Genomic DNA, 22,391 nt, shown 5'->3' on the forward strand with positions numbered 1-22,391 from the left:
AAACATAATAATGAACAAAAAAGACATCTTATTTATAATTTAATTTTAATGATGAGCTTGCATCCATGTGATGCCCATCTAAACTCAAAAATATATTTAGAGCAACAATTCTCGATTTTGATACAAAAATATCAGCATGTTTACATTTTTAGTCAGTAAACATGTCCTTTTCGAAGTAACTATGTTTCCAGCAGTAGAAAAACATCTCTCGGAGCTGACTGACGTGGCAGGAATAGCCAAATATTGCTTCGCTAATTCTGCAAGAGCTGGATATTTATTCTCTCTACATTTCCACCATTCAAATGAATTTAGATCGGATCGTAATTGAGGTTCAGCTATATAATTTTGAAATTGAATGATTATGTCATTATTGTCTGTTATTTTACTTCCATACAAAAATTCAAGATCGCTCCTTTGAACTGGTTGTTCTTGTTCCAAATTAATGCTTTGGGTTCTAAATCTTTCAAGTAAATCCTTTACAACCTTTCGAATTTTTTCTCTTGCACCAATCGGTTCAAACTCTAAATCTTTATATCGAGGATCTAGAAAAGACGCGATTTGTTTGACAGAAACAGAACTTGTTTCATTCCAGTCAAGTTTAAATCGTTCTTTAATTTCGTGTATTATTGTATGTTTAAAATACGTGACATATTGATCATCATTTTCCTTTTGTTTTAAATGATTTTCTATTAATTGTGCGAGTAATGGTCTAACCATTGATGCTGGTGAATAGTGCTCTGAACAAAATAGATTAGTCACAATATAAAGTGGTTTAAGAAGACTTACGAGATTTTCTATTTTTAACCATTGTGATTCGGTAATTTCTAATTTTCGAGCAAAATTTAAAGACGTAACTGTTCTGTCTGTTAATACATTTAAAATTGGGGTTCTATTTTGTAAAAGACGGTCTATCATTAAGTATATTGAGTTCCATCGTGTCTTACAATATTGAACAAGTGACTGATGAGGAATTCCTAACTGTTCTTGTTTTTTAAATAATGACTGTTTAGCTACATTTGAGTGTTTGAAATGCCCAACTAAAGCACTGCATTGTCTTATTAATAATGAAAATATTTCATCTTTCAGTGCAGTACTAATGGCTAATTGTAGACTGTGAGCAGCACATGTCACATCCATATTTTCATTGTCTATAGTAAGAGGTAGTAACTTGACTGCATTTACCTTGCATTATCTGTGATAACAGTTGAAACTTTACCATTAATTTCCCAGTTAAATGCGCTGTCCTTTTAATTACTTAACTAAAAATATACGATTGTTAATTTGAAATTCGCATACTTTGCCTGCTTATATAGACAAACATAGCGGCCGACAGCATAAATAAGCCGAAAACTAAATATTCATAACTACTCGTACGGGTTATCTAATACAAAACTTTATGAAACGGTGAGTTATATAAGTTATAAATCATATTATTTTCATAACACAGTATAAATTATTTACAAAATGGACTATAACCAGCACGATTCGAGTGATAAAAATATATTATAAAGCTGAAATACCTTGCTCTGTCCAATACGAAAAGCTGAGCAATTAATTGTATAGAATAAAAAAACAATTTATTCTGTCTGTAAATCACGAAAAGATTTCAAAACCGAATTTCAAGAAAATTTACGAAGTCTAGGTAGGTAACGACATGTTTGGTATCTACATATATCTTGGCATACCTTTTATGCTCAATGATTTTAATTGTATGAAATTACACGTAATTGAATTTTTTGTTTGTTTGTTTCAGAACTATTAATTTATGTTCTCCATCCATCGAAAAGTCAAAAATACCATAGCCCGAACAATACCCTATTATTGTATTTTTTATATATAAGTACTGACGCCGAAAAATAAATCAGTTATTTCCGATGTACCGTAAAACAGGGTAACATGGGACATATGGTTAACTTGGGCCATTTTAGGCATATTTCAATTTATGCCATCTAGCATCACTGTTTTCACTATTTAATACCATTATCAAAGGAATTTTATTAGTTACCACACTAATGAAAATGACTAAGAAGCCGGCAGCATTATTCAAGGTAAACATATTTTAATTATTTAAATTTATTAATTAATACATTTTAAGGGCTTTACATAATATGTTAAATAGCTTTATGTCTTGAGAATATAATATTTAGATAATCATGTTGATTTATATATTATTTTAAAGCTACATTAGTTGACAATTAATTTTAAGTATAGTTATCACTCCAATATAACTAATACAAGATAATGTATGGATGAGGTAAAACAATTTTATTGATATTAGGGTAACATAGGACATCTGTCCCAAGTTTCACAACTGCCCCAAGTTAACTCTAAAATAAAATAATTGAATACATATTTTACCTTATTATTCAAATGTTTTATTTTTTTCCATTAGTTTTATAATGGTTGGAAAAATCAAGAAACGACCGGCAGTAGACCATATAAAAATTTCAGCAATGATACGTTAGTTCAGGCAGTACAAGACTGTAAGAATGGACTATCTTATCGGAAAGTGACTGAAAAGTATGGCATTTCCAAGTCAACCCTACAAATAAAAGTTGTGAAAAAACACTGTCAGCCAGTAGGAAGACCTACAGTCAAAGTGTGAGACTGATCATTATATAAAGATATTTGTTACTTTTTTTTAATGAGATATTTAAGATGTACAGTTTAAGGATTGACTGTAAAGGTTGTCTTTTGTTTTCTTAAATTATACCTGTAAAAGACTCAATTGTTCTGTTTTTAAGTTTGTTAAATAACTCTTTTTTATATGCCTAGTTTTGGTACTAAATAAAATGAAATTGTTTAAAATGCTGAATTCTTTCTTTTTTTTTTTGCTTCACTTATTAGGTATCTTTTGTCTTTACAAAGTTTTAATACCTATTTTTTTCAATCAAATGATATAAAATGCTGAAATGTAATTATACATAAAAAAATGAGTCCCAAGTAATCCTTCATGAGTCAAACAAGATATTTTTAGCTATTTAATATTATTGTCCTAAGTTATACTTTTTCAAGGGTAACTTGGGACAGTGACATTTAAAAAAAAAAAATGCTTAACTACATAATCTTTTAAAATTAACAAAAAAAATTACAATTTGTAAGCTAATACGCATGTTTAATCTCAAAAACAATTTATTCATAAGTACAATATTCCTATGAGGAAATAACATGCTAACGAAAAAAATGTCTCATGTTACCCTGCTTTACGGGTACATTACTGTTTAAACTTATTTTTATTTTTTTTATCGTATTAAGTCTTTACTTACTTAAATATCCAGTGTCTGATTTTTTTCATCATTAGATAGCATTTATTACGTACATTACGATATTATGTATCTATATTCAATCTAATTATTGTTGATAGTAAACAGAAAAATCGCTTGGGTAACTATATCATAATAATATAATTGTTATTATTTGTAAGCCGTTTTTAGTATTATGTATATTTAGAATTTGATATTAACCACATAATCACTACCATAACGGCTAAATAATCCAAAATTAAATTTTACTGATATCATGTATGGTTTAACAGTTAAATTATTTGTTATGTATATTAATAGTTAAGAATACGATGGGAATACGGTGGGTAGGTACATAAAACAAGCCGTATGTTATCTTGGATAAATGTATAAGCAATTATAATGTAAGTCGTTATAGATAGTTAATGCAACAAATATTTGTCAGAGCACAAAAATGATAGTCAGTTTTAATTTTATAGAAAAAAATACAATCAGTATAGGTACCACAATATTTTACAATTGAATCTTTGGACTTTATTATTATACATTATTATTTTTATTTATTTTTTTTTTATTTTTTATTTTTTATTATTATTGGACCTACTGTCTTGTATAGCGTTTAACAACAAAATGAAAACAATAAGCTCATTATAAAAATTAAATAGGTATTATGTTTAGGTTTCTAATTAACACATTTGTGTACAAAGCTCACAAATCTATAATGTGTTTTTATAAGTCACAGTTAAACCGCATAAATTAAATTTGCATAACGACAGCTAACCTCGATTGGACGGGTATTAACGGTAATTATAATATTGTCATCCAGAAAAAATCTCATATTTTAAAAACATTACTTGCATGCCATTGGAGAAGTTACTTACGTGTAGTTGCAGGTAAACCGATTTGAATAAAGCTATCATTATTAAAATTTGTGTTGATCGCAACAGCTAATAGAAAACTCAAAAAACTTCTCAACTATTCGTCGTTCGTATTTTATATTATTCCTGGTAAGTGTTTTTATCATTTAATTATCATATTTAACATTATTTATTATTTTTAAAACAAGTTATAAGTTATAACCAATACATATTTCTACAAAAAATTGTACCTATATGTTTTATTTTATTACGCTTTTATTTAATGACAAAATACGTTAACTATTATACGGTTGTATATTAAATGCTATAACTCTAAATAGTTCAATCAATATATTTTTTAGTCTAGGTAATATTTCATAGTAATTATCATAAATTCTATTTATAATAGCATATTTCATAGTGTGCTATTATTAATTTACAATATTTATTGACTTATTGTTTGTATCTTTTTACATATTTTTTAAATTTTCTGTTAAAAAAAAATATCATCTTTTGCAGGATCATGAATTTTAACCCTGTAATTTTTATGTATTATTTGTATAATAGCACATTGGTATAGAAAAATAAATGATTTCATTTTATTACATTCAAAAATTAAAATTTGAAAATGTTCAAGCTAAAAAATTACTTTTTTAATAACATTTCAGGAGTTAAAGATATAAGATAAAAAATGTAGGAAAGTCTATATCGAGCTTATTTTTCTAAATCTATCCTACGTTGAAACGAAAACATATTATGTAGCAAAACCAAAAACATAATATCATCATTTTCGATCCCTTTAATGTTTAATGTATTGAAATACAATTTATGATTTTGATTTCAGTTCTTAGCTAAAGAATTTAATTTTACAATTTCTACTAATTTGTATTATTTTACCAACATTAATTCAATTTAATGACACAATATTATTTATCGATTTAATTTAAAAATTAAAACTATGTACCTAAATCGTGATTCACGAGTAGAAAATTATGTTTATAGTATATAAAATGTATTTTAAATATTTATTTAAAATTTGTCTGTTGATTCATATAGTTGAGTGTAGGTAATTGAGACGCATGTATAATATTAATTATGTCCATTTGAATTGCATAAGTTTTGAATGTTACTCATAATTGTCATATTTATCTGTTATAAATTAATGGCTATTATTTAATAATAATGACATAAACATATTAGTTTAATGATACTAATATTATTTCAGATAGTTTGTATAAAAATTGTAATGTTCAATTAATTGTTTTATGAATTTGAAATACTACCTATGATGAAAGCACTAAAATAACATTTAAAGCTTCGAATCAATCAATTTGAATTATTGAATGAAGTAGAATACATATATTACTTTGCGAATATAAATTCAAAGGTACAATACATTAAGGGTTAAATAAAATATTACCTAGTTTCGTTTTTAAATTAATTATCTAATTTTATTGGAGAAAAATAATTTTGACATTCAATAGAAAATTTTAAACTGTTATCTTTTATTTAATTATTTCGATAATAGTACTATTATATTATTGACAATAATAAATTAATTAGATATTTGATTTGTTATTTTAGTTATTAATAATTAAATTGTGTTTTACGTCTTACATTGCAGTCCTATTTAACAGATTTTATCTGTGTTTAATCATATTATACATAGATAAGTTGTGTATTACGGTTGATATTTTTTGAATAGATATCTATTTTTTTTTTAGAAATACTTCGCATATTTTTTAATTTTGTCACAGATAAACCAAAAATAAAACGGCGTTGGTAAATTGAGTCCCAAATGACCCTAACTCGGTAAATTGAGTCCCGGGGAAAAATAGGTAGTACCTAGGTAAGTTGAGTCCCAGAAAAAATAAGTTAGTAGGTAATTTGAGTCCCAGGGAAAAACGATTTATATGCATTTAAAATTTAAAAATATGCACTATAAAATTTTTATTTGTGATTTGTAGACAATCATTGACTGCATGTATATGATTTTGAATATAACAAAATGCATTTTTATTGCATTTTTATTAATTATATAATTATTTTTTATGCAATAAAAGTGCATGTTGCTATTTTCAAAATCATATACACGCTGTCAATGAATGTCCACAAATCACAAATAAAAATTGTATAGTGAACATTTTTAAATTTTAAATGCATATAAATCGTTTTACCCTGAGACTCAAATTACCTACTGCCTTATTTTTTCCGGGACTCAACTTACCTACTACCTATTTTTCCCCGGGACTCAATTTACCGATTTCAAAATGTACCAAACTTATCTCGGACTCAATTTACCTAGCCCCAAATAAAAGTCTATATGATAAAATTGTGTATGAGAAACGTTTATAATTTACTTATAAGTTTTGTTAATCTAAAAATATATTTCCAAAATAACTGTCGTTATGTTTATGGACACATTTCAAAGTTCAGTAGTATCCGTCAGGACTGGATTATAGAGGACTTTCCCCCTTGACAGGTTTAGTGCACATATTATTAGGTTCTGAAAAATATAAAACAAGCCTTTTTTAAAATTATATTTAATATTGTGTATTGTGTATTCGTTTATATTATAGTAGTATATTACTATAGTACTATAGTAGTAGGGGGACGAGTTGGCCGAGTGGTCAAACGCGTCGGATGTGGCTCAGCCGGACCGGGTTCGATCCTCGACCAAGAAATTCTGCCAAACAGGCGTCCGAACTGGGCCTTCGTGCCTACTCCCAGACATACCTCCATACGAAAAAAAAAAAAAAAAATTATAGTAGTACACTAGTACATAATATTATTCTACCATTAATTTATTTTTTTTATGACTCATTATATTGTACGTACATACAAATTTAGATTTTAGGTATAAATAATGGCCGAAATATTTAACTATAAGGTCTTTGAGTGGAAAATATTAGGAAAGCGCAATTATTGCACTTAAGCGCTAAATGTCTTAAACCAGCACAGATACTTTCTAAATATTTTTTAATCTAACAACATTTCTTTATAAACATATAAACATTTTCATAGGATGAATTTAATGTATATAAAAGTAAATAATTAAGTTATATAGTAATTTAAGCCGTATGGTTTAGGTGATTATACAAGGGTCAATCAACCTGTCAAATTAACAGAAAAAAAAATAACGAATATATAATTTTTATATATTAATATAATAACGTTTTACAGTAATAAATTAATCTAATAAGGGTTAAATGAGTTTTTGGGAGTAACCGAATTGGTTCCCGTTTGAAAAAGGTATTTTTTTAAATTGAGCCGAATTGGTTCCCGTTTGTGTACAGGTAATTTTTAAATTTTTAATAATTGGTACAAAATATAAATTAGATAGTATAAAATATAAATGTACCTTCATGGCAATATTCTATAATTTATAGTATAATATACAATAAGATGGCAATATCTTTAATATTTATATATTGGCAGTTTAGCAAATTATTTGTGATACCCCCATCAATTAAGATAACAATTGAGATATAATATGTACTTTTATGGCTGTATGCCGTATGGTATATCTTCTATATCCTATGTTTGAATGACAATAATGTTAGTGAGCAGTGAGTACTGTACAGTCTCGGAATCGTATAAGTCTCAAACACATCGTATAAATTTGTAATTTGTATTTCATATTTTATTTTTTAAACTGTAATTTTTCGTAATTATGGAGTTTATGTTTAGTGAAAAGGGAACTAAGTTGTTGATTATTGACAATTACAAGTTTGGATTCCAAAAGAACCTAGCAGATAACATAAAGAGGTGGATATGTACAAATCGAAAATCTAAAGCATATGTTAAGTTGCACAAAGATTGTTTATGTGAAGAAGTATTAACACATAACCACGAAAGAGAAGGTTATGGTACACTTGTGAGACAACAATTGACAAATTCACTAAAAAGAAAATGTGACGAAATTATTACAGAGCGACCATCTAAAATTATACGCAAGGAGATAGCTACAAACAGTCATAGTGACTCACTACTTCAAAATTATATTAACAGAGTCCGTAAAAATTTGAATGCTGCTAAATTATGAACAATTCCCAAGTTACCTTCTAATCTTGAAGAACTGCATAAAAATGTCAGTGAATATTGTCTAGAATATATTATAGATTATTAAAAATTTTCAAATCTTAGATTTAAAAAAAAATTTTTTATGAATTTCTAGTTTAAAATAATTTGCGAATTTTCGTGATTTTCGAGATTTTTACACGTATTGCCAAAATTCAAACTTTGAATGCTTGTAAAAAAAAAAATTGTGCTAATATATTTCTTTTATTTTTCAACTGCTATTGTAAAAATATGTTAGGAGACTTATATAAAATTTTAAATTCTAAGATATAAAAGGAAATTTTTTTATGAATTTCTAGCTTAAAATAATTTGTGAATTTTCGTGATTTTTACATAATATGTTGTCAAAACTCAAACTTAGAATGATTATAAAAAAAAATTGTGTTTATGTATTTCTTTTATTTTGCAACTGCTATTGTAAAAATATGCTAGGCGCCATGTATTAAATTTTCAAATCTTAGAATTAAAAAGGAACACTTTTATGAATTTCTATCTAAGATAATTTGAACATTGCCGTAATTTTTACGTATTTAGTCAAAATTTGAACTTTAAATGCTTATAAAAAAAAGTTGTGACACTATATTTCTTTTATTTTTCATCTGCTATTGTAACAATGTGTTAGAAGCCTTGTATTAAATTTTCAAATTTTAGATATAAAAGGAAAATTTTTTATGAATTTCTAGCATAAAATAATTTAGGTACGAATTTTCGTGATTTTTACATAATATGTTGTCAAAATTCAAAATTCGAATGCTTATAAAAATAAATTATGACTATGTATTTATTTTATTTTTCAACTGCTATTGTAAAAATATGTTAGGAGTCTTGTATTAAATTTTAAAGTCTTAGAATTAAAAAGAAAAACATTTATGAATTTCTAACTAAAATAATTTGAATATTGCCGTAATTTTTACGTATTTAGTCAAAATTTGAACTTTAAATGCTTATAAAAAAAAATCGTGCCTATGTATTTTTAATATTTTTTAACTGCTATTGTTACAATGAGTTAGAAGCCTTGTATTAAATTTTCAAGCTTTTCTGCCTAACAAATAAATTCTCACCGCTCAGGGTTAATCGGTTGTCGAATACGCCGGAACACACGACACGAGCCGAGCTATCCCGGAGAACAACGCGGACGCTATCAACCAGGTGGGAATGACGATCGACCAGGACAACAGTCCGAACACATAAAACGGCTCTTTTCAGAGCCACCACCACTTTATAAGACACTTAATTAAGTTGATCTTTTCCGAACCTGCTTCGCCACCGGAGTACCGCTTATATAAGCTTGTACCGGTGACGGGCGGTTCCCCACCGTCTTGTCAAAATTAACATAATTACCCGACATTGTAAATAGAGTCCGGCCTGTGCCCGACTAGCCACAAGCACAACCGACTGTGCCACCTCACTTATCAAGTCTGGGTGGTGCAGATCGACGCTTTACTTGCCCCAACATTGTATAAATTATTATTCGAGATAGCAATAGATTAATGTGATTACCAATACTCGCAATTTGTTATTTATTTCACGACGCGGAACGTTGGAATTCAACGCTCCGTATCAATTCCAAATGGCACCGCAATGTTTCACAATGTCCATAAGTTTTATTTTGAAGTATTGCAGTAATATTACTTACGAACAATGGGCATTTGAATGCAAATTTTAATTCTTTACGCGTTATTATCATTAAAATCTGTAAATTATTTAACGAAGATATGTGGCACCTCTCGTCGTATACAAATCAGTTCTAGTTGTCGTGATTTTAGTTCTAAATCAATAGCTATACCTATTGTTGATAGGAATTGAAAACCTGCTAGAGTACAAAGACCACTGTGAATAAAAATTGAAAATCAATAAATTGTGACCAACATTAGTATAATAATTAACATAATATGCGATGTATTATACTTACCTGGCCTACGTCGAATTACTTTTATATCATATACTATATTATACATATGTATACATAATATACGGTAAATATATTATCTACATATGTTATATTCATCCTTTTATGTATTGTAGGATTCTGTTTTAGTTTGACGTTATATTGAAATTTTTTAAAGTTATATAATTACCTTAAATTTTCACTTTTGATAATAATAACGAGTAATTATGAAATTTGTGTTCGTTAATGGTATATTTTTTCGCTGCATGTTACGTTAGTAAATTTATGGTATTCTTGTACTAAAAATTTGATTTAAAAAATTTAGTAGAATAAACTATATAATTCGATTGTAAATAATAAATACCTAACCTAACCTTCTACGAGTTAAAATTGTCATTTGGATTTAAAACAAAGAAATAGTAAAGTATCGTACGTGCGTTTGACAGACTTCAGAAGTGCTATGGACTAGCGTCACTACAGGAGTATAAAACGATTTCTGATTCTGATATCTGAATAAGTCTGAAAGCCAAAATTAATTTTTTAGACAGTAATATTTAAAGTAGTATATCTTTTAAGGAAATTTTAGTTGAATTTTTCTGAATTTCAAAGCATCCAAATTGAAAAATTACAGTAATATTATCTAAAAAAAAAATGCAATTATTAATACATATTGTTAGTTATAAAAACATTTTACTCGTTTTATAGTGATCAAATAGTCTAATTATAATCTCTATTATGTGGATAATAACAAAATATAATATCAGATAGAAAATTGAGGAAATATACAAATTACTCATTAATAGTTTCAAAACGAAAGCTGAAAACTAATCATGTATTTGTTATTTAATAAATGTGAACACTGTAAAACCTTTAGAGCTATAATCAATAATTTTAAAACATTGGTCCCATTATTAAATTAAAAAATAATATTAACGCCTTAATCACTTATCACAGACGTTTTTGTACAGACTCGTTTTACAAAATTGTCGTTGTTTTTATTTTGTTTCTTCATAAGTACATTATGATACATATAATAATATAATGTATACATATTATATACTGTATTATCCATAGACATATTAACTAATGGACCGTGCATTCCACCCCGTCCACCTATGTATACTTCAGTCATCATAGTGTGAGAGAGACAGCAATACATCTTGGGAAAATCATGGAATAAAATATTACGCAAATTTATATTCCATGAACGTTATCATATACATTATCTTTATTATTATGATTACGGTGTTATTTTATTTGACTGATGTTTGATTTTCATATTTCAATTTCATTGTATATTTACAATTTACTGCAATTTATTGTTAACTGTTGAAGTAATATTTCGTTAGTGTATTTGGTAATACATACATTTTTTAATTAAAAACCGTAGTTGCAACCGTAATATGGTTAACAGTTGTTGCATATAGACCTGCCAACTATTGCTGGTCAAGGGTTAAAACTACACAGGTAAAAACTAATAAGTCATTTTTTTTAAATTATATGTCTTATAATATTATTATTTATTGATGGCTAGGATCCCTAAAGATCTTGAACTTCAATCAAAATGGTTGAAGTTTATTCAGTCAATTGACCAATTTTTTGAATTGAAGCCTTCACATGTAGTTTGCGAAAGTCACTTTTGTGAAAATGATTATTCAATACCAATTACTAGTATGAATAATCAAAAAAAACTAAAGAAGGATGCAGTCCCTAGTATTATTAGAATAATGTGTATAAGTAAGATCAAATATAGAATTATAATAATTTTTTATAATTATATTATAAACTAATACAATCACTATTAATATAGGTTCTCGGCGCTCATTAAGTTTTGAAAGTACTATCGATAAAATACACGATGAAATGGAAGAAGAAGTGGTGACATTACCTTCCGAAATGTTAGTTGACGAAATTAATTTAGACACAGTGTGTGATAATGAATTGGATGAAGAAGTGGTGCCATTACCTTCAGAAATATTAGTTGAAGAAATTAGTTTGGACACATTGAGTAAAGATGAATTGGTTGATGAAAAATTACTAACTACGCCTCCTTCAAGATTTAACCATTTTTCTCAAAGGTATTTTCACTATACAGTTATATAAAACCTAAGGTCCATATTTTTAACTATTCATAGGTACTTAAAAAAAAAATATAATTATTCTTATACATTATAGGAAACGAAAAGTGTATGTTGGAGACTTTGAATCCCCTAGTGATATAGAAACTCCCAACAGCCGCTTGAAGTATTGGCATGCTTCACAGTCAGTTATTTTAGAGCAAAAAAAGAAACTTAAAAAATTGACCAATGACAATGAAAACCTCCGGAACAAAATAAAAAATTTATCCAACCTTGTTGAACACTTGAATGAAGAAAAAAAACTCATTTCAGAAAACTGCTACACTGTTTTAAAGGTAAAAAACTAAAAAACAACAGTTGTTCAACTTATACTTTGTTAAACAGTATTTCTTAGCAAAGCGAGGAATGTATTGGTTTTACAATAATGTATATTGTTATTTTTAATTTTTTTTTTGATGAATGTATTGGTTTTACAATGATATAAATATACAATGATATAAAATGATTTATGTTGTTGATCATTTTTATAGGAAAGTATACCACCTCTTCAAACTGAAATCATTATGAAACAGTTAAATATGTCAACAGGAAATAGTATATCACCAGAATTAAGGACATTTGGGTTAACTTTACACATTTATTCTCCAGCTGCATACAGCTATGTTAGAGAGATTTTTAATAAAACTTTACCTCATCCAAGTACTATCAGAAAATGGTATTCAACTATTGATGGAACACCTGGGTTTAGTGTTGAATGTTTGAATGCTGTAAAACTTAAGGTTGAAGAAATGGGGAAAAAAAATAAAAAACTTTTTTGTGGTTTGATTATGGATGAGATGTCTATTAGGGAAGATATTCATTATAATGGTGACCATTCATTATAATGTAATTGCATATACCTATGAATAGTTCAACTTAAGTCGAAATTTTTTGAAAATTGCACGGTGGATAGAATATACTTATACAAACATTTGGTGAACATTTCATGTATCTATGGTCATTTGTTTTAACGTTACACCAAAAACTAAAATCGATTTTGTCGAAAACTGATTGTGCGTAAAATTTGCCGTTTTTCCCATTAATTTTTAGTTTGTTTTCCCAATTATTAAGAAAAATATTCAGAATTTTTCACTTTGACAACCCCCCTCCCCAATTAAAGTACCAACTAGATTCACTTTCTGATCGAACGAGGTACTGAAGTCGAAAATCGAAGCACTTTTACTGCCCCAAAACGTGATGACAGACAGAAAAAAAAAATTTAAAAAAAAAAACATACATCATGGTAAAATCAATACATTCCTCGCTCCACTCAGAATCTAAAATTGTTTTTTTATTCAAATCAATTGAACCGTGCTGTTGACAAATCTTAAAGATATAAAACTAAAAGTTTTATTTTCATACCATACGTTGTTCTATAAAACCGTTTATCTTTCCGTATATTATATATTTCGAAAATTCTCATCAGATAGGTATGTAAGTACTAGACAGTTATTGTATGCCATCAATGTAGAATCGATTATTTTATTATTCGTTATACTTCGGATAGGTATATTTATCGTATTTATAAAACAGAAAAATAAAACATTAAATCATTTGATTGAGTTTAAAAAATCTAATATATAGGTATATCGGTATAATTTATAAACATGATGATGGTTATTTACCGCTTAAAGTTACATACCAAACTGTATTATAGTTCAAATCCATAACTTTTTTTTTATCCGTCTTTCAACTATCAAATAATAATTTTCTTATACGTACGTTCAATTATTTATCAATTACATTTTGTGTAAACAAAAGTAGTAAGTACTACTGATATTGAACATGGTAGTGTTAAATGTTAATATTATCAAGCTACTAATTCGAAGTTTACAGTAATACAAACTATATTTTACTTAGGTAATTGTAATTGTAATTTTTTTATTTTTATTTTTTTTTAAATGTCTTTGTTTTCGTCATTTCGATAATAAATAAACACGATTTCTAAAAATGTTTTTGTTTTTAAATTAACAGTTCAATCGTTAAGTCTATAAACGTCTTCGTCTATATCGTTTCAGCTTTACACATTTTGCTCTGTTATCTGTACTTATGTGGGTACCCGCTTAAAATACAATCACTATAATTAAAAATTAATTAATTATTAAGTTGAATTATCAAAAAACTTAATGAGTATATTTTTTCGCACATAATTTATTGATTTGACTTTTGAATTCTATTTGATTTTTTCCAGATTTCTCCAATAAATTTTCCAAACAGCTTTGATATAATTTCTTCCTTAAATAGTGTAGTTACGTACACAAAAAAGTGGGTAAGTCGTGGATGTCGTTCTGCTGTACAGTAGGTTACTGTAATGGATGGGATTAAATTTGAATGCAATGATAGGTATCATTGTATACGAAAAACGATTCTGAACGGAGATGATTTGTCAGTCTAGGATATATTATATTTAAATATTGTCATATATTCTATTTTGAAACAAATATTTTATTTTTCAATTCAGACGCATTTTGCATAAGTCATGGTTAATCAATTAGTGTAGTTATCATGTAGTTATCATAATTCATAATACCTTATATTATCATAGATATACATATACCTGGTTTGAGGATAAATCGTTATCATTACGCGATTTCATAAAAATTTAAAACTCAAACGCTCAAAACATTTTTCCTATATGACGCTTCAAATTTTCTCTATAGCTATTTGAAGCAAAATTTATGGAAAACTTGGTGTTAAATTTTATAACCTTAGATATTAATACAAACAATATTATGAATTTTGAACTACAAAATAATTTGAAAATATTCATGGTTTTGACGAATTTTTGTCAATATTTGAAATTCAAATGCTAATAAAAATTTTTTTTTTCTTTGTTTGAGATAAACAATCTATACCTTAGGGGCACAATAAGTTTATATGGTTAGAGAATTTACAACATGATACGCTTGACGTGAGAAGTCATCCACTAATGACACTCAAATTGATTGATTTTTTTTTTAAATTTTTTAAATTTTTTTCTTTTTTTTAGAATAATTAGTTAAACAACTGATACTCTGTAATTGATTAGTTGAGGGCAGGGGGGTGAGCAAGTAGGTCACGACACCATTTACGTTTTAAACGTCTGGGTGGGTTACCAGGAATAGTAAGGACTGCAAGATTACGTATTAGCGGGTTGCTATTTGAGGAAAGACGATTGTGGAAGCGTTGGTAATGATCTATAGCTACTTCATGCACCAGTTTTATTTTTAGATCAGTGTGAATAGTGTGGTTTGAGACGTAAGGAGGAGCGTTTAGAAGTTTCCTGAGTGCTATGTTTTGAAAAGTTTGTATTTTGTTTATATTTGATTTTTTTGCATTACCCCATAACTGTATTCCATAAGTCCATACTGGTTTGATTAAAGATTTATATATGAGCAGTTTTGAGTTGATATTAGTGAATTTGTTATTGTTAATAAATGTTTTAAGAAGGCGTAAACGAGAGTTTAAGTTTGTTCGTTTAGACTTAATATGGTGGGCCCAGGTTAATCTACGATCTAATGTTAGTCCAAGATATTTAACTGTTTGAGAATTTGGAATAGGGATGCCATGAATGGAGACAGCTGGGCAGGTAGAAGGTCTAAGGGTAAAAGTACAATGTATGGATTTGGACTGATTTATTTTCAACCGCCAGTTGGTGTACCATTCTTCCATGAGGGAGAGGTGATTTTGAAGATGGTGGGAGGCAATAACCGGGTCATTATTTATTGAGATTATAGCTTTATCGTCAGAATAGTCGGCGACTTGCGTATTCGGGGAGGTTGGTTGATCAGAGGCGTAGATGTTGTAGAGCACAGGCGAAAGAATTCCACCTTGTGGAACGCCTGCCGATATTTTGGCTATACTGGAGAGGGTTTCACCGAAACGAGTACTGAAATATCTGTCAGAAAGATATGATTTAATGATCAGGAAGTATACAGGATGTAAAAATTTTTTCAATTTGAAAAGGAGCCCATGGTGCCAGACCCTATCAAATGCTTGAGAGATATCAAGAAAAACGCAAGTACAATATAATTTTTTTTCTAAAGCATAAGAAATTGCATCTACAATTCTATGAACTTGGTGGATTGTTGAGTGGGTAGATCGAAATCCAAACTGAGAGTTGGGAAGAATGGAATTCATAGTTAGGCATGGTAGAATACGTTTAAGTAAAAGTCTTTCAAGGATTTTAGCGAAAAAAGGTAATAGACTAATGGGGCGGTAAGAGGAAATGGAGTCAGGAGGTTTATTGGGCTTTGGAACCAGAATAATAATCGAGAATTTCCAGAGGGAAGGAAAATATGAGAGCCTGAGAACAGAGTTAAATAGATGTGAGAGGTGGATGATCGCTTTTTTTGGCAGGCATCTGACAACTTCAGCAGTAATTTGATCAAACCCGGGAGATTTTTTTAGGGTATTTATCAATAGCATATTTAACTTCATTCGGGGTGAAGTGTTTGACAGGGAGAGCAACTGGTAGTGGGGAGTTTAGAAACTCTTCCACAGAGTTGATGTTATTTGGAGAGGCAATATCAGGGTGATGTTGAAAAGTTTCAGATCGGTGGAGTTTGAACAGTTCGGCTTTATCTGTATCAGATATAGCAAAGCTGCCATCGTTTTTTTTTATTGGGGCGTTAGGGGCTTTAGTTTTACATGCATTTTTTGTTGCTTTCCAAAGACTACCATCATTTGCAGAGAGATTAGTTAGAAAGCTTTCAAATGATTTTGTTTTGAGTTTAGCTAACAATTTTTTTAGATGGTTGGCTAATTTATTGTATTTTTGCTTGTGTGAAGGCAAGCGGGTTCGCTGGTAAAGAGCCCTTGGCCTACGTTTTTCAACAATGATTTCACGAATGTGGACTGGTATAGCAGGAGACTTAGAAAGTTTGAGGGAGGTGACTGTAGATGACCAAGCTGCACTTTGAATGAGGTTTGTGAAATTGTTAACAGCTAGATCCAGGTCGTTATAGGATTTTAATTTAATGTTTAATTTGATTTGTTGGTCTACAAGGTCATGAAATTTGATTTTATTAGTAGTATGGTTAAATAATTTCGGGGATATTTTAGGGATCGAGAATAGCGACACCACCATGAGCCGTGTTATCAGGATGGTCGGTTTTTAAAAGCTTATACCCAGGTATATAAATGTTGGAGTATTTGGTGAGATGGGTTTCAGTAATTAGTGCTAAGTCAATGCGTGAATTGTAAAGAACTGTTTGGAGTTCATTGACGTGATTTTTTATTCCAGTTGCATTAAATTGTAGTATTAAAAGTGATTTATTTGTAGCTTTGTCTGACATTTTATTTAGCAAGAAGTTTTTCGATTACTTTGGTGAGTAGGGATATTAGGGGATTTATCAGTGATTTGAAATCCTCAAGGAAGTTTGTGATGGTAGAATTTAAATCAGGAGTGGTTGAAGGAGTTGGATTATTAGCTGACCTACCAGAAGTAGCCTGGTCATAGGTGGGGGAATGAGAATCGGGCTGAATTGGGTGGGTGTCATTTATTGGATGACTATCTCTAACATTTGTGGTATTAAATCTAGTGTTAGTTGGTACAACGTTACTTTTGGTGTATGGTTTTTTGGCACGCTGGAGATCCTTGTATATGGAACAGCCTTTGTAACTTGCAGGATGATCGCCTCTACAGAGAGCACACTTTGGTGGCTCGGAGCGTGGATTTGGACAGTCGGGGGACTTGTGATTTAAGCCACAGCGGACGCAGCGTGATAGGTAACCGCAGTAGGTTTTTGTGTGACCGTATTCCTGACAGTTTGTACATTGGCTGATTGTTTTAGACTTGTAGGGCTCTTCGACTTTGATTTTCGTGTGCAACAGTGAGGACAGATGAAAGATTTCAGCTGACTTGATTGATGGCTCTAGATCTACGAAAAAGAGCGGAAGTGGAATTTTTGTTACTTTGTGGAGAACATTTATAACACGTCTTATTTCAAACAAACGAACTTCTAGTTCTTCTTTAATTGTGTCTACATTAGTGGTTGGATGAAGGTTACGTATGACGACACGGAGTGGTTTATCTTGTTTGAGCTGGTAAGTGTGAAATTCCGCTTCTTGATCTTTTAAAATGTGAATAAGTGCCCTGTATGATTCAGGATTCGATGTTTGAATTTTTAAACGGTCAGCAGACGTTTCGCAGAAGAAATTATCTACACCAATTAATTCAATTAGCGATGTACATAGGTCTAAGTAGTTTAACACACCCCTTACAAAAATAGGAGGTGGGGGTTTGAAAACTTCGTCTGTGATATCATTGTTTGGTTCGTCAGGCAGCTGTTGATAAGACGAGTTTTGGTCAGGCTCGTCAAGTTGATTTAGGATTTCAAACCGATTTGTTGATTTAAACAGTTTGATTTTTTTTTTAATATTTTGCGATATAATATTGACCTGATCGCTTGTCGATGAGGTTTGAGAAGATGAAGAGAGATTTCTTTTACCTTGAGTAGCATGAGTAACATTGTCATTTGGATTTTTATTTGAAGTTGGGTCGTCATATTTGGTATTAGAAGCGTGAGGGTTAGACTTAATTGGCTGACTGGACGTTGTTGTTTTGCGTTGACCGATTTGCTGATTAGCTCTATTATTAATATTATTCATAATTAATTAAATTGCGTCGGCGGCGGCGTGTGTTTGTTTTATCTAGACCGCCTGGTGGCGGTCGCAGATAAGGAGAACTCATATGCACTATTGCGTAATAAAGTAGTAATGTGAGTACGGCGAACTTATGTAAGGATTTTAAACGACGATTTTGGAGAACTTATACAAGCGACGTTGGTAAGTTTATCATAATAAAAACACTGCTTGTAGGTTGCGAAAAAAAGAAACACTAAAGTACAACTAAGATTTACTCATTGTCACTGAACAGTGAACGCTAATGAGTACGATTATATTAATTACGAGAGGAGCGCACAGAGACACGTGTGTATCGGATGGCTTCCACCGCGGAACTGCTAATAAAAATTTAATTTGAATTTCCGGTGGACATTTTTTTTGTGATAAAGATTGACAAATTTGTAAGGAATCTTGTATTAAATTTTCAAATCTTAGATTTAAAAAGAAATTTTTTTATGCATTTCTAGAATAAAATAATTTACGAATTTTCGTGATTTTTACGTATGTTGTCAAAATTAAAATTTGAATGCATGTAAAAAAAAAATGTGTCTATATATTTCTTTTATTTTTCAACTGCTATTGTAGAAATATATGAGCCTTGTATTAAATTCTCAAATCTTAGAATTAAAAAGAAAAACTTTTATGAATTTCGATCTAAGATAATTTGAACATTTTCGTAATTTTTACGTATTAAGTCAATATTTGAAATTCAAATGCTAATAAAAAAAACTAGTGCCAATGTATTTTTATAATGTTTTAATCACTATAAGAATAACTTATGAGGAACTTTGTATAAAATTTTCAAGTTTTTTTGGTCGTCCAACATTTTTTTACCAACACTTCAAAAAAAAATTCTCAAAAAAATTGAAAATCTCAGTGGTCTATAAATAACTCAAAAAAAGTCAGACATTTTTGAAAATTAAACTGTATATAGATAACACTAACATAAACATTTGGTGAAAATTTTAAGTATTTACAGTGATTAGTTTTTGAATTACAACTATATAAAAAAATCAATTTGGCCGAAAACTGGTTTTGCGTAAAAATTCCTGTTTTTCTGTCATTTTTTTTTATTTTTCTCGATTTTTTTGAAAACTGTTGGAAAATGTTTACTTTTGACCTGTATAATGCACCAAGGATATTCACTTTTACATCGGAAACTACCCCCAAAGTTTGAAATCAAAGCATTATTTCGACTAGTTATGCTGTACACAGACACAAAAAAAAAAAAAAAAAAACACACACATCATTGTAAAATCAATACATTCATCACTTCGTTCAGAATCTAAAAGTGTATAATATAGTGCTTCTTACCTGTACTACCCAAATACTGCCTTTTATTAGTTTTTTTTCTCCAATTTAAACCGATAATGACGAGGCATGAATGCTTTCTTAATTATACTTCCAAGATACTATACCTATATAATATTGCCTACGCTACTTATAAACTAACTATTATACTACCTCACAATCTTTTCCATATTCCATTTCAAAAGTTAAATTTCTATGAATAAAAATTTTCAGAAAAGTAACGAAGAAAATACGTTTTTGTTTTTATCTTAATGCCATGTATTACAGAACACAATAATAATAAAAAAAAAAAATCCATGCGGAATGCATTTCGCAAACTCGTTGCTCGTTCGTTTACTGTGTGCACACCGCACACGCATATAATAATATATACGACGACAATATATTATTTTGTATACACGCATATCATAATAATAATAATAATATGCGCACTAGTAATTTTTTCTTCCGTATCGAGACGAATTATATTTTTCTTAAAGTTTGTTCACGTAGCGCGAGAGGGAATCAACCAAGAGGAAAACTGAGATTAAAGTCTATACCCCGCGAGATCGAGAACAATATTCCGGACACAGCTTCACCATTTCCATAATCAGACATGGTAGGTACACTAGTTTGTAATTTTCATTTTTTTTTCTCATTCAACCCAGACCTTAACCGCAAACACACCATAATATTCGCTGCACCCGTTCGGACCGATGCACTTTTATTACACCCGTAACCAAAAACACAATAATTTGTGTGTGTTTTTTTTTCATCACTTTATAATAATATTACGTACGTACCTATAGGTGTAGGTACCTACACTCGCAAGCGATACGCATACAACAATATAATAGAACACCAAAATATGACATTACAAAATAAAAAAAAAAATCCATAACACCGTACCTGCCATAAATATATATTATTTAACATTTAACGACATTAAACAATGCGTGTAAAACAATTTAAAGTATATTAAACTCACTAATGGGCGTAGTAGAAAGGTACTTATTGAATTTCTAAAAGCCGTGATATCATTTATGAAATATTTAAAATAGCGCAGTGAAGCATAATCCATGCAAGTGCCGATATTATTTCCTTTCGGCCACATTGTTTTAAATTTTCCACCGTGTACCTAATAAAAACATTTCATGGCAGATGAATGTATAAAATCGACATATACATAGGTATTTAATTCTTTTACTATATACTAAAACTTATATCAATTTTATTAAATTATGCATATTTTTATCATTTTTATCAATTCTACTATATATTAATAAAACAATATTATATGCTTGAAATATATTATAATTAAATTACTGCTATATTTCATGCTGGCAATATGTATATACTGTAGATATGCGATATAATGGTTTCGTGATATTTTAGTTGCGATAATTTGGTCACGCGATATTTTGTCGGTGATTCTCATCTAGACATTAACTCAACATTTAAGCACCTCCATTACTCAATTTACACAAAACTCAAATTGTTCATAATAATATATATCATTTCTTTCGTCTGAATGATAATATCATTGCAACATAGAATTTTTTTATTATTATTTTTATGATCACATATAATTTGACAATGTTTTAAACATTTGCGTTTAAAGCAAATCTTGTGGAGAAAACTTCATGTTAACAATTCTAATCCAAACATATACATTAAGGTACTTATCGCATATGGACTATGACGTGCGTGTACTATGAATTTAGTACAATAGTAATAGTAGGTACTTATATATAATTCGTAATAGTTAACACAGATTGATAACAAAACGGGTATATTGTAAATTGGATATTTGTACGATTTTGTATATTCAAATGATGTTGTGATTAATCATAATGTAGCTACTATTAAGAGACATATATATTATTATCTAGTAAACATCTATTTTAGCCATTAGGTTGATATTTTAATTTTTATTATATTGAGTAGGTATGCATTAAATGATTACATCAATTACGTTATCACCTATAATTTTTCTCATTATACTGCATACCAATTAATTAAATAAATGAGTTTCATTGATAGATACTTGATTTTAATAATTATAATAATTATAATTTACCTAATTTATTTAACCACTTTTATTTATTGCAATTCAACTTTTAATTTATTATAAACCAATCTTTTCTATACCCAAACAAAAAACTATTTTTTTCAATCCTCGTCACATAATTTTCTTTAACAACAATGAAAAATAAAAATAATATTCCTTTGTTATATGTATTGTGTCTGAAGTAAAGTTTAAAAAAACAAATTTAATTAATTTTAGACATGATCATTATTTAAAAAAAAA

General features: G+C 29.0%; 2 protein-coding genes and 1 pseudogene across 2 annotated transcripts; 1 reads left to right on the top strand and 2 right to left on the bottom strand.

The window, feature by feature from the left end:
* Positions 1-22,391, bottom strand: part of LOC149056625 (uncharacterized) — a 161,628-nt pseudogene that overhangs the window by 11,823 nt on the left and 127,414 nt on the right.
* LOC149056626 (E3 SUMO-protein ligase ZBED1-like) lies at positions 97-1,019 on the bottom strand. The gene has a single exon (XM_089224218.1). It carries the CDS (start codon positions 913-915, stop codon positions 97-99), a length of 819 nt encoding a protein of 272 aa, XP_089080344.1. The 5' UTR covers positions 916-1,019.
* Positions 11,795-13,029, top strand: LOC149056627 (uncharacterized). Its single transcript, XM_089221922.1, has 5 exons — positions 11,795-11,804; positions 11,878-11,922; positions 12,001-12,145; positions 12,243-12,480; positions 12,676-13,029. The coding sequence occupies exons 1-5, from the start codon at positions 11,795-11,797 to the stop codon at positions 13,027-13,029; spliced, it is 792 nt and encodes a 263-aa protein (XP_089078048.1).

The sequence above is a fragment of the Diuraphis noxia genome, unplaced genomic scaffold, assembly GCF_037042655.1.
Source record: "Diuraphis noxia isolate RWA-SAM2 unplaced genomic scaffold, SU_Dnox_SAM2 contig0003, whole genome shotgun sequence".
NCBI lineage: Eukaryota > Metazoa > Arthropoda > Insecta > Hemiptera > Aphididae > Diuraphis > Diuraphis noxia.